The 17146-nt window shown below is 42.0% G+C and overlaps 1 protein-coding gene across 1 annotated transcript; it reads left to right on the forward strand.

Annotated features, from left to right (window-relative positions):
• Window positions 1-2096: 2096 nt before the first annotated feature.
• On the forward strand, window positions 2097-11887 carry LOC115598401 (acyl-CoA (8-3)-desaturase-like). Its single transcript, XM_030451525.1, has 12 exons — window positions 2097-2333; window positions 4647-4757; window positions 5795-5992; window positions 6378-6479; window positions 6631-6759; window positions 7819-7879; window positions 8527-8603; window positions 9216-9313; window positions 9989-10085; window positions 10762-10841; window positions 11537-11662; window positions 11836-11887. The coding sequence occupies exons 1-12, from the start codon at window positions 2097-2099 to the stop codon at window positions 11885-11887; spliced, it is 1368 nt and encodes a 455-aa protein (XP_030307385.1).
• The last annotated feature ends 5259 nt before the right edge of the window (window positions 11888-17146 follow it).

Below are 17146 nucleotides of genomic sequence, written 5' to 3' on the forward strand. Positions count from 1 at the left end.
TAGCAACAAGGGAAACTGCCTATGCAATCCACTGAATTTATTTTCTACCCCTCCAAAACAGCAAAGGAAGGCACACAGAGCTTATCAGGCAAACCAATCCCTTGTCTTCTTCTTGTCCTCTTTCTTGCTGTTCACTACAATTCAAAATATTTTTCAGCAGCAACTTGTTGCAAATATTTTGGCACTTGCCCCTTCTGCCAGGAGAAAAGAGACAAACCCATGCCATGAAATAAGTGTAACAGCAGAGAGGGACACACTGGTCAGCCCTAAAGTGGTCAGGCAGTTGATCTAGGTTGTCATTGTAGGCCCCTTCCAACTCAACTCAACTCAACTCAACTCAACTCAACTCAACTCAACTCAACTCAACTCAACTCAACTCTTCTCTCCTATCCTATTCTCTCAGGAGGGAGAAAGTTCCTACTTGTACAAATATAAAGGCACTTGACCTCCCTATGTCTTTGGTATCATGCTCAAGAAATCTGCTGTGTCCATGGTAAGCAGAAAGGGAATTACCAGCATTGCTTTGAGAGCCATCAAATAGATAAGCCAGTTATGAGGTGTTTCAGAAAGGACCATAATGCAAGTCTGGCCCACTTCATCCTGATACAAGGAAAGGAAGAATGGATTACAGAGCATGAAAATGTGGGACATGTGAGAGAACAAGTGGATATCCAGTAGATATCAAGTCATAATTGAATGTTTTATCTTTTTAACAGGTGAGATCTCTTAGTGTGAAAAGACAAAGTGCAAAACATCACAGCAGAGAGCTGCAAAACTGAAAATGTGCAAGTTTAGCTTCCTGGGGGGCTCCAGTAAAAAAGTCAGCAGCTGGCAATTTGATGCAATAGCAGTGGTTCAGGTTAGTGAAGTTTTGTTATTTAATGTATTGTTTCATTCTAAGCACTGGCTGATACAATGGCAATTATCATTATCATAATCATTATTATCAGCATTTCTATCAGCAAAGCTTCTACAGGCTGGTACAGTAGTGTTGTCATGAGTGCAACACAACCCAAGCAACAGAAAATTCTCCTTCTGACCAGGTTATGTGGCTCGTTCTTAAGTAAATAAAGCTTCAGTTATCCAAGGGTTTGACATACATCCATAAAAGGACTTAAAAGCCATGTTAGGGCCTTGAGGGCAGTTGTTAAAATCTAAAACTCCAGCTAAGCTGTTGCCTATCTCCTGGAACAGATTCTCAGAAGTATTAATAAATGCCTCTCACTTCAGTTCCCAAAGTTCTGAATTCAAAGCAGCTGAGCAGCTGGATGCTCAGGATGCTGAAAAACAAAAGGTAAAAAAAAAAAACACTTTTCCTTACCTGTCTTACTGAACCCAATTGCTTGACACATTCAGGGTGAGGTTGGATGGGACCCTAAGCAACTCGATTTTGCTGAAGATGTCTCTGCTCATTGCAGGGGGGTTGGACAAGATGACCTCTGATGGTCTCTTCCAATCCAAACTTCCATGATTCTCTTCTATGATTCTATGACTGGAAAAGAATGGACTTCTATATTTTACCCAGCAACTTGTGATTCACTGGAAAGGTAAAAAAAAAATAAATATCAAGGGGGTTTGAATGTACTTGATAGATTGTCCTGGCCATCTGAGCATCCTCAGAAAGGTGGAGAAAAAGAAGGACCAGGAAAATTCTCAGTCCTGTTGTTGGAGCTATTTGATTCTTAAGGCATTGGCTGTCATTGGGAGCTGGGCTGAGAAATCACTTTGAGTGTTTTCACACCTTCTTATCAAGACTGAATGGCCAGATACTCCTCACCGGTCATCAATTACTGGGATTTGCATCCTCGGCTTGCACTGAGCCGGGCCGGTGAAGTACCAGGTTGTTGTTTTCATGCAGGGAGACCCAGAGCAGCTGCAGCTTGTGTAGGAGCCCTGCCTGCAGCATCCCTCGCCTTTCCTCAAAATCCCAGGGAAGGGGAAAGGAGGAGGAGCCCAGGCTGGGCGGGGGGGGGGCTTGTCCCACCCTTTATAAGCCGTATTGGGAGCGGGGTGCTGGGGCTGCCCGAGTCGGGGGCAGGGAAGAAAGGAGGGAAGGAAAGTAGGACGGAAAGAAGATCGGAAGGAAGGGAGAGAGGATGATGATGATGGATCTGCCGCGGGGGTCCGGGGGCGAGCGGGTCGGGGACCCCGCGAGGGGCCGGGAGCTGCGGAGCTTCAGCTGGGACGAGATCGGGCAGCGGAACGGGCGGGGGGCACGGGCTGAGGAGCGATGGTTGGTGATCGAGAGGAAGGTGTACGACATCAGTGACTTCTACCGCAGGCACCCGGGAGGAGCCCGGCTCATCGACAGCCACGCCGGGCAGGATGCCACGGTGAGAGGCGCGGGGAGGTGATGGCGGGGAGGGGTTTGCTACCGGCTGCCTTGGAGATGTGAAGTGGAGGAGGCGGGTACACCCAGGGGTGATGGTTGGTGAGAAGCTCAGCATGAGTTGTCCAGATGTGTTTGGCGGCCCAGAAAGCCACCCGAGACCTGGACTGCATCCTCAGCAGGAAGAAGAAGGGGATTGTCCCCTCTGCTCTGGTGAGTCTCCCCTGCAGAGCTGGGACCAGTTCTGGGGTCCCCAACACAAGAAGGACACAGAGCTGTTGGAGAGAGTCCAGAGGAGGTCATGGAGATGATGGGAGGGCTGGAGCAGCTCTGAGAGAGCTGGAGTTGGTCAGTCTGGAAAAGGCTCCAGGGAGACCGCAGAGCACCCTCCAGTGCTTGAAGGGGATCCAGAGAAGCTGGGGAGGGGCTTTGAACAAAAGCCTGGAGGGATGGGATGAGGAATAATGGTTTTAAACTAGAAGAGGAGCAATTGAGGTTAATGAGGAAGAAATTCCCAGGCTGCCCAGAGAAGCTGTGGCTGCCCCATCCCTGGAAATGTTCAAAGCATGGGTGGATGGGGCTTGGAGCAAGCTGGTCTAGTGGGAGATGTCCTTGCTCATGGCAGGGGGATCAGAATTAGATGATCTTTAAGGTCCCTTCCAACCTAAGCTGTTCTAAGATTCTAAGCATCCTGCAGCAAGGATTGGAAAATGGCTTCAGTAGGAATTGATGGGGCTCAAGATGGGATGGAGCAAGGTGAGGGGTATGTGGTGTCTGTGCTCCCTCTGTGCTTTCCAGCCTTGTGCCTAGAAACAGGCAGATGAAGAGACTTAACCTGTGGGGTAAGCAGACTGTAACTGTTTATCCAGCTAAAGTCTTTAGGATTACTCTTATCTCCTCATTCATTTGTGAACTGCAGCAATTGCTTACAGGCAGGCTAAGGTGGGAAAGCTGCCACAAATCCTTTGGCAGCAGCAGTAGCTGCTTTAAGAAATATACCTTTAGGAAAGAAATCCCTCCTAAATGCCACTCAGGATAAGTTGGAGAGAAAGCAAAGACAGTCTGCTGTCCCAGTCTTCCAGAAGAGTTTCTGTAGCTATTGCATATAATCTTTATACTAAGCAAAACTGAAGAGAAGTCCTTGCTGCCTTTTGTCATGGTGTTTCCTCATGAAGGATAGAAGAGGAAAGTTAAGGAATGAAATTGCTTAGAAAACAGGAGCAACAACCTTGAGATTGGAATTCTTGGCTGAATTTGGCAAAATTCTGCTGAGTTGTGGAGACTGCAAAAGCAACTGGTGCTGTAACATCATGAAATAACCAGGCACTTGCAGTAGATCACTTTGCAGAGAAACTGCTTGCTGATTTTTTGATTAATCAGAGATAGCAATTATGTGGACAGTATTTAAACCCACCATATGTTACATATATTACAGGGTAGGTCATGTATGTCCTGTGTCCTTCTGACATAGGACAGAAACTCAGTAGCAGTTCACACAAAAAGAGTAAATCATTTCAGTTTGTCACCCAACCATTCTTAATAAACATTTTCCCAGAATAACTCAAGAGGTGGAGTAAAACACAGACTCTGGTCTGTTCAGTATGAATAAAGTAAAGCAGAAGGAAGATGTTACAAAAGCAGGTATGCAAGCAGATCAGCAAGTTGTGCTCCTCCAGAATTTTCATGACTTCTTGTAGTTCTGATTCCTATGATTATATGTCCTTAACAAACAGAAGCCTTGATTTTCTTGCATGACTACCTTGGGAAAAGTAAGAATGCAGCCTCTGAAAAGGACATATTTCTGAAAGGTTAAAATCCCTCCTGCCTGTGAATCATGGGAACCAAGTTTTTCTTTTAAGCTGTTGGATTTAAAGGGCAATTTTTGCTTTTGACAAATTGCACAACAAAGATTCCTGTCTGCTGAGAAGAAAGGGGTTTTTGGGGGGTCAGCTGGATGAGACAGAAATATCACTAATATTGGGGTTCAAGAAAGGGGAAGAAAGCCAAGGGAAATAGAGTCTGCTTTAGGAGTATGATGAAAATTCATTCAATTTTGTATTTGGAGCTTGCATACCTGTAGCAGTTGCAGGAGTGGAAGTCAGATCTCTGCTGCTTGCCAACTGAAATAAGATCTTATTTAAGAAGAGCACAGGCACACAAGAGGAGAAAAGGTAAACAAAAGTTTAAGGAGACAGAGATGTAAACCAGACATCATGGTGCCTCCACAGTGAATGTCTTCCTCTGCAGAGAGGAGACAGAGGGCAGTGCCATTGTATTTGTTTTTCTTACTTCTTTCTTTATTCTTGTGCATTTGCAGGATGCCTTTTTATCATTCCATGTTGACAAGGTGCTGGTCAGTAAGTACCTGAAGCCACTGCAGATTGGGGAGCTGGCACCAGATCAACCCAGTGTTGAGCCCAGTAAAAATGTGAGTCTCCCCTTGTAAATCAGACCAAGGGGAAACATTCTGAGATTAGATCTTGCTCTTCTGCATCAGTGCAGCACCTGCAACAATGAGATCCAGTTTCTTCACTTTTTTTTTATGCTAGTACTTAGAAACAACACCAGAATATCAGTCTGAATCCACATGATGTGGTTGAGAAAGAGATTCCTGAAGCTGAATTTTTCTTATCACAGCAGCTCTACACAAACAGCAGAGCCTTGTTTTGCTCTGCTGAGTATCACAGCTATCACCTTTTGTTCTTTCCCTGCTTTCTGTGTAGATGGGAATGCTGGAAACCCTCTTACCCAGCTGTGACCATGCCTTGCCTATTTCTTGATCACCAGAGCCTGTATGTACCTTGCTCTATGCAAACTCCTATTCCCCTAAACGATTGGAAAGACAGGCTGGCAAGCTCCTTCATGGGGTGAGTTGCATAGGGACAGGAATCAGGCTTGGGAAGCACCTGCAGAGCTGGCAAAGACAAAGGTGGGTTGGCCTAGCACCTCTGTCCTCATTTCTTGGTCCTCCTTCCTTGCTGCCCTCTAGCCTGTGGCCAGCTGGGCTGTAGGTACCACTTTTCATACAGGTTTTTTTACCCTCTCTTGATAACCTTGGAAAGGATACAGTGGAGACACAGGGAACCATCGGGACTGGTAGCAGGAATAATTTCATCCATTGTGCTCACCACTAGATGGCAAGCTATGCTCGTGCACACACACTGCAGCTTCCACTAGACACAACTTCCATGTCATCCATGTCCTACCTGCCACGAAGAGGATGGAAGAAACACCAAAGATGCAGTGTTAGGGGCTGGAGGGACAGACCTTGAGCTCAGTGACAGCTAAAGCTCACTGCTGTGTCTTCTTCTCAGGCAAAGGAACAAAGAAGCTGTAGGAGTAAAGATAAAGTTTATTTGTGTGCCAGATCCTTTGTTCTTTCTTTCCTCCCTTCAAGTGGTCCTTGGGTTTTGAGGCTGCAAGCACTGCAGAAACAAGGAACAGTAACACTGGTGCTTCCCACAGAAAATGCTGCTCAAAGACTTCCGTGAGCTGCGGGCTGCTGTGGAGAAAATGGGACTTCTGGAGCCAAATCAACTCTTCTTCTTCCTGCACCTCACTCACATCCTCCTCTTGGATGCTGCAGCTTGGCTCGTTCTCTTCTACTTTGGGACATCCTTAATCCCTGTTCTTGTGTCTCTGCTGGTGCTGACCATATCCCAGGTAAGTGTCTAAGTCCACAGCACGTGGATTTGCATCGACTTTCATAATAATACAGTTGGGGTTTTGTAGTCCTCCACTTTACCTGGACAAATTTCTCCTTTGTCATAAGAAAACAACCACTATATGGCATGTGTTTACAGAAGATGTAAAGAAATTCTTCATGTGGGTAGCTCCCACTAAACCTAGCATGGGATTCTTTCAGCAAGATGCATTCTAGGGGGAACTTCAAAAATATTAGGATTTCATTGTTCCTTTCTGGGTGTGACTTTGGAGCACTGTCCATGAAATTAATCTTGATATTTCAAAGCAAAGGCCAGGTGTAGAACTATCCAGGTCTCTATTCCTCTTTCTCCCCCTTCCCAATGTTTTCTTTTTCCTCTTCCAGGTCCAAGCTTCATGGTTACAACATGATTTAGGACATCTTTCAGTATTCAGGCAGACCAAGTGGAACCACTTGCTGCATAAATTTGTGATGTGCCACTTGATAGTGAGTACCTAACCCTGGAAAAGCTCCTTAGGTTTGGCTTTGCTGGGGAAGTGTGTGCTCAGAAGACTGGAGGATAACTCTGTCCTTCAGCATGGGGCAAAGGAAGAGAATCCAGCCCTAAAAGTGTTGTACTTTGTCCTTCATGAAACAGGGAGCATCAGCCAGGTGGTGGACTCTTCTGCACTCCCAGCACCATGCTAAACCCAACTGCTTCCAGAAAGATCCTGATATTGATATGCACCCTTTCTTGTTTACTTTGGGAAAGAAGTTATCTGTGGAGGTCAGTGTGTGTGTGTGCTCATGTACCAGGATTTGGGAAGAACACCCTAGTCAAAAAAAAAAAAAAACCCAAAACAAAAAACTTGCTCTACCATAAAGATCTAAAACTAAGATGTGATGCTTTGTGAGCAGATCACCTTCCACAGTAAGTTCCTTTAGAACTTTATTGAAGAAAACAAGTGAACTTGTAGTTGTAAATAAATCAGACATGATGCATGTGTGTCATAGATAAGGTGGAAAATCCATCAGCCAAAAGTTAATGGTTATTGCAACTTAATGACCTAGTACAACAACTCAGTAATTAAAGATTATTAGATAACTTGTAAACATGAACAACAAGCACGTCAGCAGCTGACCTGGAATTATTACTTTAGTATTCATGTCCAAGGCTCCAGAGATACAGGTGGCTTTGGCAGGTCAATGCCTTCTAGGAGAAGGAAGGAACCAGCACAGCAGGACTGAATAACCCAGGGCTGTTCCTCGAGCTCTGCAGGAGAGTTCTTGGCAGGTTCCTCTCATGGGCAGAAGTCATTTGACCACCTGGGATGTTCTTGGCTTGTAATGCTAGGCCACTTCCAAGGAGTGACACCTGAAAGCAACACAGAACCCTTTTTGCTGTAAAATTACATCAGCTCTTATGAGACCCTGTCAGAGTAGCTACAGCACTGAAATATTTTTCTCCTTGAAGACCTCTGGCATCATGAAATTGTGATTTAGGTGTATATAACAGGAGAATAAAATAGGAGGTAAAAAAGGAAAATACCTATGACTATTTCTGACCAATAATATAACTTAGCCTTGAAATAGCTACTGTCACCAAATTAACTCTGAATGTGATAAAACAGCAAAACCAGGAATTTCAAGATTTAAAGCCTTACATTAATGGAATAAGGATTTATGGACATTTATATTATGTATGGAAACAGGACAGGTATATCAGAGGAGGAGACAGTAGGAATGAGGGTCTCTCTTGGGAAGAAAGAATGGAAAACAGCAAGCTACCTGTGCAGATTGCTTGGTTTTTCACTCAGGATTTCTTTTTTGTTTTTTCTTTCCACAGCTTGGGATAAAAAAGACCAAGTACATGCCATATAATCACCAACACAAATACTTCTTCATCAGTGAGTACCTCATTTTTCCTACAATACCACGAGGGGCTCTAAAGGGGCTTGTAGATTTTACTTGTCATCTGTAGGATGTGAGCAGAACTAAGGTGCCTGCATCAAAGATCATAATCAGTTTTTAACTAATTTTTGGAGGACTTGAAGACCTGACTGGATAAAAATCTGAGGTCTCACCTTATAGATAATGCTGCTCAGAGATCACAGGTCCTTTCCAGCCTGAATTATCTCATGATCCTATGCAAGATCAGGTTACTGTGGCAGTCCAAAAGGATTATTAAGGTGCTGGGGTCTTGTCCTCATTTTTCAGGATTCTCCACACCTCTTTTTTTTTCTCCTCTAAAGAAGGCATGGTCATAGCTCTCCATGAGGAAATGGAAGGCAATATTACCTGTGTTGCCAGGTGCCCTAAGCAGCAGCAGAAACTGTCATGCTGAAAAGGAACTTCTTGTATTACCTTTATTTTACCTCTTGAGGTCAGCAGGCTCCCAGGTTGCTTGCTCTTAGCCTGTGTTGCTGCAGGCTACGATCCAGAAAAACTTGCAGCCCTAAAACTTCTCAGAATATTCTCCATACTGAGCAGCAGTTGAGGGATCCTTTGCTTCCAGTCCATGACATGACCAGTGACAAGGAATTCTCCCTTACAGCTCTTCCTCCACTCCTGTTTCCCACCTACTTCCAGTGCCACACATTTTACATCGCATATACAAAAAGGTATTGGGCGGTAAGTGCTGCTGCTTGTGCAACCCAGAAGGGGGCAGCTGTGCCTTCCAACCTTTCTTCTGAACACTAAACCAGGTTCTGTCCAGAGCTCAGTCCCTGCTGTGTGACACTGGAAGGTCCATAGGGGTCAGGAATGGGAGGATGTGGATTTGTAGGAAATGTTGTCCTTGATTTGTTAGCTGTATGCATGTATTTGGGGTTACTTCCCATGCCAGGCAGCTGGAATTAATGCTTTGTTCTTCCTTCTCTTGGATGTGTTATGCAGATAGGAGGAACTTCCAGTCAAAATGAGATCCTTGGTCTAGCACTTAATTCATTGTGGAGTCCTGGGCAGTGATTTGATACAAGTTTTCAGCTCATGTTTCTGAAAGCATAGCCATTTGCATATTAATTTATTTACTAGGCATGAGTGCTCAGATTCATTATCAAAAAGCATTGTTAGCTTGTGTTAACTTGGACTGCTCCAGCTGAACCAATCCAGCAAAAATCTGTAAAAGCTGAACATAGATTATTCTCTCATGTATATAGACATGACATGAAGCTTAGGAAAAAAATTAAGTGAATGTAATTTATAATGATGATTTTCTTGACTTGTTGTCTCTGGTTTTGGTAGGACTTGGCCTGGATGCTGACCTTCTATATCAGATTCTTTTTTATGTATGGATCATTATTAGAAATAAAGAGTCTTCTGGCATATTTTTTTATAATCAGGTGATATCTTTCTGAAAGGATCTTCAGTCAACCTCTATGTATTCTTTCCACCTATGCCTCCTTGTCATTCTCTGCCTTTGCTTATCCTTCCATATTCTCCTTTACAGTCTCATTTTTTGCTTCTCTGGGGTTTTGGGTTTTTGGTTTTTTTTGTTTAAATTTTGTAATGTTACTCTAAGATTCTTCTGCTTAATTGTTAGCTCAAATCTTATGGCAGCAAAGAGACTTCACTGAGGGCTGACAAAATTGAGAAATACCTTACATAAAATTCAGTCCTTTGGGTGTTGGGTGTGCTACTGTTGAGAGAAAGAACATTTAACAGAAGCAGCTTAGCCTGGGCTTGCAAACACCCAGGAATTATCCAGCAGCATTGGCTTGAATGGATGACACACTTTACACTTCAATCATTTTACTGATTCTAACCAGTTTGGTCCTTGGCTGCACATAAAACAAGATGTAGCCAGGCTACATCATAAAAAAAAAAAAATATTAAATAATCATGAGTTTCATAAGGAAGTATGAAACTTTCAGGCTTTGAAAGTTCTTCCAGGTGCTGGATTAGCAAGGCTGGTGTTCAGCTGTGTGTTTGTGAGCCTGGTTATGCTGTTATGTCCAGGGTTTTTCATTGACTTGCTGACCTGTGACTGGATTCTGTCCTCTTGTCTGACTGCACAGGATGCTGGCAAGCAGCTGGTTTGTTTGGGTTTCACAGATGAACCATATCCCTATGGATATTTACTATGACAAGAATTTGGACTGGGTGTCTACTCAGGTAAAGTATTTTCCATTCTTAAGAACTGTGGCCATACAGGTGGAAATTCTAACTGTAAGACAAGCAAGTCTTCTATTACTTCAAGGGGTGAGAACCTGTTGGTAACTGAGAAGTAGGATACAGGATTCAGTGACAATGACACAGTGACAATTCATGGGCAATTTAAAGTCAAATCTAGGTCCCAGATCTATTTCCTAAAGATACCAACCTCCCCACTTACTGCATTATTTTGTCTTGGACCTGTTACACTTATGTGGAGAAGGAAGTTTGTGTCCTGCTCTTGTTGAGCAACTAGCAGAACACCAGTGTGGTGTCCCTGGTGTCTCTGCAGACTCACTGGAGTCCAGCAGTAAAGCCTGAGCACCTTAGAAGCACCCTGACATCTCTGCTTTATCTTCTTGGAGAAGATTCAGGAGCAACTTTTGACTGTTCACCTGCATTCACTCAGCCAAATCCTAGTTTTTACCATGGTCCATGTTAGATACTCTACATCCCTTTGCAGGTCCACAAAGCTGAAGGATTATGATCCCTGGCTTGAGGCAGCTCAGCTTGGGCTAAAAAAAAAAAAAAGAAAAAACCCCCAACACTAGACCAGAGTAGAACTGCACAGTGTGCTCTTTAGAGAGACTGCAGGCACCAATCTGTACTGACTTTGCTTTCCTCTCCTCCCCTCTAGCTCCAGGCAACATGCAATGTTGAGCAGTCTCTGTTCAATGACTGGTTTACTGGGCATCTCAACTTCCAGATTGAACATCAGTGAGTACACACCCTGAGAGACAATTTTCTTCCTCCTTTTTTAAAATATTGTTTTTCTTTTCCCTATTCTTCTTTCCTTTGAATTCTAAAAACAGGTGTGGGGCACCAATGAGTTTGTCTTTTTTAAAGACTGAAAGCCCTAAAGAGAATCACAATGTAATTCAAATCCTTCACAGGAGTCACAGGAAGGTGAGAATGACTAAGCTTAAATTGAACGTGGGCAGGATCTATGAACCCAGGCAGAGAGGGTGTAACTAAAGTAGTAGCTCATCAGCATTGCTGAAAATGTTCATGCTAAGACACCCTCTTCATAGTCTGGCACAGTAATTTCAGCCCACCTGACTACTGGCACTATTACTCTAGAGACTGAGACTTGCAACTGGAGGATGGGCTCATCTTTTCTGGGATAGGAGATGGTTACTTCTGGAGAAAGAAGTAGTTTTTCCCAAATTATCACTAATTTTGAAGATCTGGCACTTTAGAGGGGTTAGAGACAGCTGTGGAAAATAAGAGGGGGAAAGCACAAAGGGCTTGTGAGTTCTTCATCCCAGAAGCACTCCAAGTGGAAAAAACCAGGAGCAGCTGCAGTCCTTACTCAGTGTGATTCCTGGGAAATAATGATGAATGTGAAATGTGAAAGGTAATGTTTCTTATGGAAATAACTGGAAGATAATTTGTCTGTCTCCTGTTCCCAGCCTATTCCCCACAATGCCAAGACACAACTACTGGAAGGTGGCTCCACTGGTGAAGTCCTTGTGTGCCAAACATGGCATTGAGTACCAATGCAAGCCCCTGCTCACAGCTTTTGCAGACATAGTGCAGTAAGTTCCAACCCAGGGCAAAACTTTACAGAAGGCTGGAGGAGAGACTGGGAGCCTAACAACAACACTTGGCTTATTCTCTCACAAATGAACAACCAAACTCTTATTTCCCTTGTCCTCACCAACACTCCTGCAACCCTGCATAACATGGTCTCTTGTGCTCTCTCTTTTAGCTCTCTGAAGAATTCAGGAGAGCTCTGGCTTGATGCCTACCTGCACAAATAAGAAGACAAAGCTTGATGGTACCATTCACATCTTTGCATTCCCAGCAAGCTGAGGAGTGAGGACCACCAGAGTGTTTGGGAGAAGAAAACGGATAAGAAGCAGAGGACATGATTCCAATAGATATGAAGTTACCTGAATTTTACTTCTGGTCTTTCCTGGTGTTTTGGTTATATGATAAGAGGTGATAGGGCAAGCAGATGAGTGGTCAGAATAGAGAGAAACTCTTTGCTAACTGAGTAAAAATAGCCAAAAGCATTTCTGACTACGTGTTCATGGCAGGTTACAGACTGGTGCAGCTACACAGAAGTAATTTTGTCAGAGTACTCTGGCAATTTTTCATTTTTTTTTTTTAGGTACTCCTCAAATGGAAGACTTAATTCTTAATACAGCATTTGCTCATCTGAAGTAACTTTAAATTGTACAGGATTTTGAATTATAGTGGTCCAGCTATGTGCTTAAATCATAATAAATTATCATAAACTACATGTTGTGGCATAATAAAGTATAGGAATTGCAATATGTGATTGAATAACAACATAAATGTGTTCCCCATTATGATTTGAGGATTTTTTGACTACATGAAGTAAAATGCATTTTTACTTCCTATGCTTTGACACATAGTGGGGCATTTCTATTAGGATTTTTGGAGCTTATTCAGGCTGAATAGTTACAGAAAGTCACATCATGTTTCTGACCACCCTAGGAAGTTTTGGGGGGACAAAGTTACCTTCCCTGCTTCCTGGTGAGGTTTACAACTCTGGAAATGAACCTGAGAGTTTGGATTACAAATAAAATCAGGTGTGGAAGGTGGGAAAAGGCAGCAGGGAAAAGGGGAGAGAGCTGGAGAATTGTGCAAGTTTGCAGAGTTATGCAAGCTGTGCACCATGCTGCAGGATCTCATCATGCTGCAGAGCTGTTCATGCTCCAGACTCCCTCTCAGCTGCTTTTTAAATCAGCATCACACAAGGTTTGGACTTGAACACTGGACCCACACTGTAAGGGAACAAGAGTACAGAGTCCAGACTGTCCAGACTCAGGGTTTTATGTGAGCCACTGACTTCTGTGTGTCAAAGCTTACTAAGTTCAAGCTTAAGGTAGTTTTGAGAGTTCAAGAGTAAACCAAATTTTCTGAGTAGATTCCAGATTTTGGCTCTGCCAGGCAGATAGTGAGTCAGAGGCTGATCTAGGCTCTTTGAATCACCCTTGAGAGGAAGCAATACCCCTTTGTCTTAGATAATAAATGGACTTTATATTGGTTGTGTAATGATTGTCTGAATTTTATGTCCCATGCTCAGCACTGACTTTACCTTAAAAACCTTTAACCCATTACAGCCAGCCAGCACGTATTAAAGATTTGCTATTAAACTATTGTTAACCTCAAATCATAACTGCAGATTTACCAGGGTAAACAGCACAAAGTACAAATCCCAAACCATGGGAATAAAAGAAACAACTCCTAAAAACTCTGAGAAAAGTAAGGAGTGAAGCAGGACTCTTCAGTTATTTTCAAACACACTCCCACTATTTTAAAAAGCCTTTTCAAATTACCTTAAGTAGTAATTTTAAAATAACTTCTTCAGGTAGATGAGAGCCTTGATTTTGAAGACCAGCATTTGATTTTGGGGCCTTTGACATGAATTGGCTTCTAGTGCAATTTGTAGTCAGGAACCCTGGAAGTCAAAATGCAATAAATAAAAAGAGCTGCAAGTATTTTAGATGAGGACCCAACAGTGTGCAGATGAGGAAAGGTGTGCCAGAAGGTTGAGCAAGACTGAGATGAAAGGGTGTGGATAAAAATGGAATATGGATCCATGCCAGAGCAAACTGAAGGAGTTGCCAATTTTTCCCCAGGTATCTTTGACCAATCTTATCAGGATGTCAGACAGCACAGGTTTAGATGAAAGGCTGCCTTATTACACCAGGAAAATATTTAATAGCTTGGTGAGATTTTACAAAGAAAATACCACTGAGAGGGCCAAAGAAGAGAACATATACAAATTAGTGACATAACCCAACAGTAAAACATGAAAAAAAAAAGACTCATAAGAAAAGTTGAATGTTTCAGTATATGAAATCAGACTGGAAGTAAAATTAGCATCACCATTAAAGCCTCTTCTCTAAGTGTGAAAAATGGTGGAAATAATACAGCATATTAACTGACTTATTCTAAAATGCAACATTTATTTCTGCAACTTGGAAGTGCAAATTCTATCCTTTTATAGTAGTCATACCTTGAAATTGGGAATCCAGAATAGATTGTTTCCACTGGAAAGAACATTGAATGTTTGAATTTAGAATGAAGTATTTCTTCTGATAAATTCTCTCTGAAAAAGGATGTTTGAAGAAATAGTGTACATGACAAATTTAATTTTATACATGACACCTCATAATAATAGATATTAAAAAAAATCAAATCAGCACATTCAACATCTGTGTTATAAAGCTGAATGGTAAATAATAAACTCATTCTTTAAATCAAAAGCTGTATCAAACGAAACTAAAAAGGCTGGCAGATCTTAGCCAAACTTTTGATAGTATAATGAATCTTTAATGGAATTTTATTATTCTGCACAAGCTTGTACATATAAGTCTAGATGCATAACTAATTAAAAAAAAATAAGAAGCTGTTACTTATTTGTTTTAAATCTAAATGAAGAGCAGCATTCAAGACAAGCAACAAGTGTCAAAAGCACCTCTGACCCTGCACATGTGCAGTAAATGGAGAAAATGAACAGATTTCTTCATCTTTGCTTTTCCAGCTTTTTTCCACAAAGTCAAGAGCACTGTCAGGAGCCTGTAGACAACACGAGAGCTACAGTTAGGCAGAGCCACATCATTTCATCTCCTTTATCTGCACCAATTGTTATTTTTTGCACTCATCTCAAGCTCTACAAGCAGGGACACCACCCTGCCTGCCTTCTTTAAGTGGGTTTAACAGAGGTTAGAGGAAAAAATTCAAGCCAGGCAGAAATATGTTAGAGTTTTGTTAAGGTTTACACTTCAAGGCAGAGCAAAAAGTGTGGAATTGAAAGCAGCAGTGGTTTGGCCACCTTGCTTGCCAGGGTCTGGCACTTCTTAATTGAGCAAATTGAGCTGGGAACAGGTCGTGCAAACCTTGGCTGAGGCCAGGGCCAGCCCTGCCCCACTTGGGCACACACTGGCTGAAGCAGTCAATAAAAGATGATGTTTGAATCAAACAGGCAATATAATCTGCTCATTTTCCTCTGATCCATAATATCAAGACACTGCTAGTGTGAACAAACACCATGTTTACTTAAGTTGTTTTCTGAAAAAAACCAAAATCAATAAAAGATAACAAGGTTCCCAATACTGGTCAAAGTTCTCAAGTGGTGAAATCTGAGAGGAATAAGCAAAGAACAAACATTTAATTGAACAGACACAACATATCTATATAAAACATTTTTGTGATTTATCACAGGAAACAGGAAATTAAGTTTTTCTTCTGATTCGTCCCATTATAGCTTTACAATATTTGAACTGGATCACTGGGCTAACTTTGACTACAGTAATCAAGCAAAACACCTGCTATATTCTCATAATGATTTGATTATGATCAAAGTGAATATTTGAGATTTTCAAGAAACCAAAAATATGCAAGTTTTTTAAAAAAACAAGCCAAAACAAACCAAAAAACAAAGAAACCAAAAAACAACCAACCAGCAAAGTAACTGGTGTCTTAGTTCAAGGCAAACTATCATCATTTAACAAAATTAAAGGGTGCAACTTGTAGGCTAAGAACATCACCATAATCATGTAGCAGTACTAGGCCTCCTTGATCCAGCTACTTTGCTCTGCTAAGCAGGATGCATTTTTGAATTATTATTATTAAAAAGGACAACTATTACTTTACCAATTTTTCTGGGTAACCTGAAAAAAAATGCAGCACAGGTCCTGGGGGCCTGTTTATTTTCAGACTAATGCAGGGAGATTTCCAGTTGCACTGGGGTTGAAGTTTGATGTGGGGTGGAACCCCACCATGACAAAGTTCAAGCATTTATTGCACAACTAAATCACACAGGCTCTGTGCAGCAACCCAGGCTGCAAACTCCACAGTAAAACAAAACTCAAGATGCAGAAAAAGAAAAAATAGGTGACCTTAAATGTCATCTAGCCCAAGCCACACACAGTAAGTATGGACATCCTCAACTAAATCAGGTTCCTGAGAGCTCTGTCCAACCTGACCTTGAGTGTTTCCAGGTATGGGGAAATTTATAAAATTAAAATTTTGTGAGAAAATGGTGACTCACATGGCTGCCTAAGAAACCACGTATCAGATCTTCAGAGAAAACACAGCCTTTTGCCCAAGACCAGTAAGATGTACAATGTTCATTGGCAAATCACCATGACTAATTTAATGGATGGTAAAGCCACAGACACCTACACACTGCTTAATAAACAATTTCTCCCCAGTGGCTTTCAGAAGGCAAGCTGAGTTCAAGAGAGGAATTCAGGGTTTTTTTCCAGTGTACTTAGAGCAGTAACAATTCAATTCATATCTACCTCACCCCTTTTTTTTCCCCAGAGAAGATTTAGCAACTTCATACACTCATCTCCTGGCACAGGCCACTTAAAAAAAAAAAATGGCCATTGAGATTCTGGACTCTGCTGCTGCTTTTGTCTACTCAAGTCCAAACACTTGGGAAAAAGGGAAAACAACCTCAGAATAGAGGGGAAGAGCCCATGGGAAGGAGAGGTACTCTCAGAGAAGCTGTAATTTCCAAAACCTAGGTTTCAAATTAATTTCCAGTGCCACTGTTCCAGATGTAAATCTAAAAGAAAATGATAAGAAGAAAGTGTTGAGCAATCCTTCTTTGCACAAAGCTGAAAATTGTATTGCAACAACCTGCTAAAGGGATGTTTGATTTTCCTGGAGTAAAACACAAAGTCCAAACACAAGCAAGACTGTGTCACACCAAGTAAACAGTCTTTTTATTAACACAGTCAGTAGCCATAAAAGGATTTATCCTCTTATTTGAAGAAAACAACATTGTTCTTAATGTGTTGGCAAACCCTCTCAGCACCTTTTGAAGAAATTTTACTGTGCAATACTTGTCATGGCCCGTTGAGCAGCACAGAACATAGGTCAATCTTTTAAGCACAACTACAATAAAATTAAATATTCCAAACAAAGGTGGATGCAGAAGGCAGAATAGGCTGGGAAGGTAGCATTTGTTTTCTCAACATGACTACAGGAGAGGAACGTTGCCTTTCTTAGTCATTCCCTAGTGCTTAGTTGGT

The sequence above is a fragment of the Calypte anna genome, chromosome 5 (assembly GCF_003957555.1).
Source record: "Calypte anna isolate BGI_N300 chromosome 5, bCalAnn1_v1.p, whole genome shotgun sequence".
Classification (NCBI taxonomy): Eukaryota; Metazoa; Chordata; class Aves; order Apodiformes; family Trochilidae; genus Calypte; species Calypte anna.

Bases quoted from the DNA above. Each gene is read 5' to 3' on its own strand.
- LOC115598401 (XM_030451525.1), top strand. From the start codon at position 2,097: ATGATGATGATGGATCTGCCGCGGGGGTCCGGGGGCGAGCGGGTCGGG. The intron at 5,993-6,377 runs GTAAGTGTCTAA...TTCCTCTTCCAG, and splicing joins TGGTGCTGACCATATCCCAG to GTCCAAGCTTCATGGTTACA. The intron at 9,314-9,988 runs GTGATATCTTTC...CTGACTGCACAG, and splicing joins GCATATTTTTTTATAATCAG to GATGCTGGCAAGCAGCTGGT.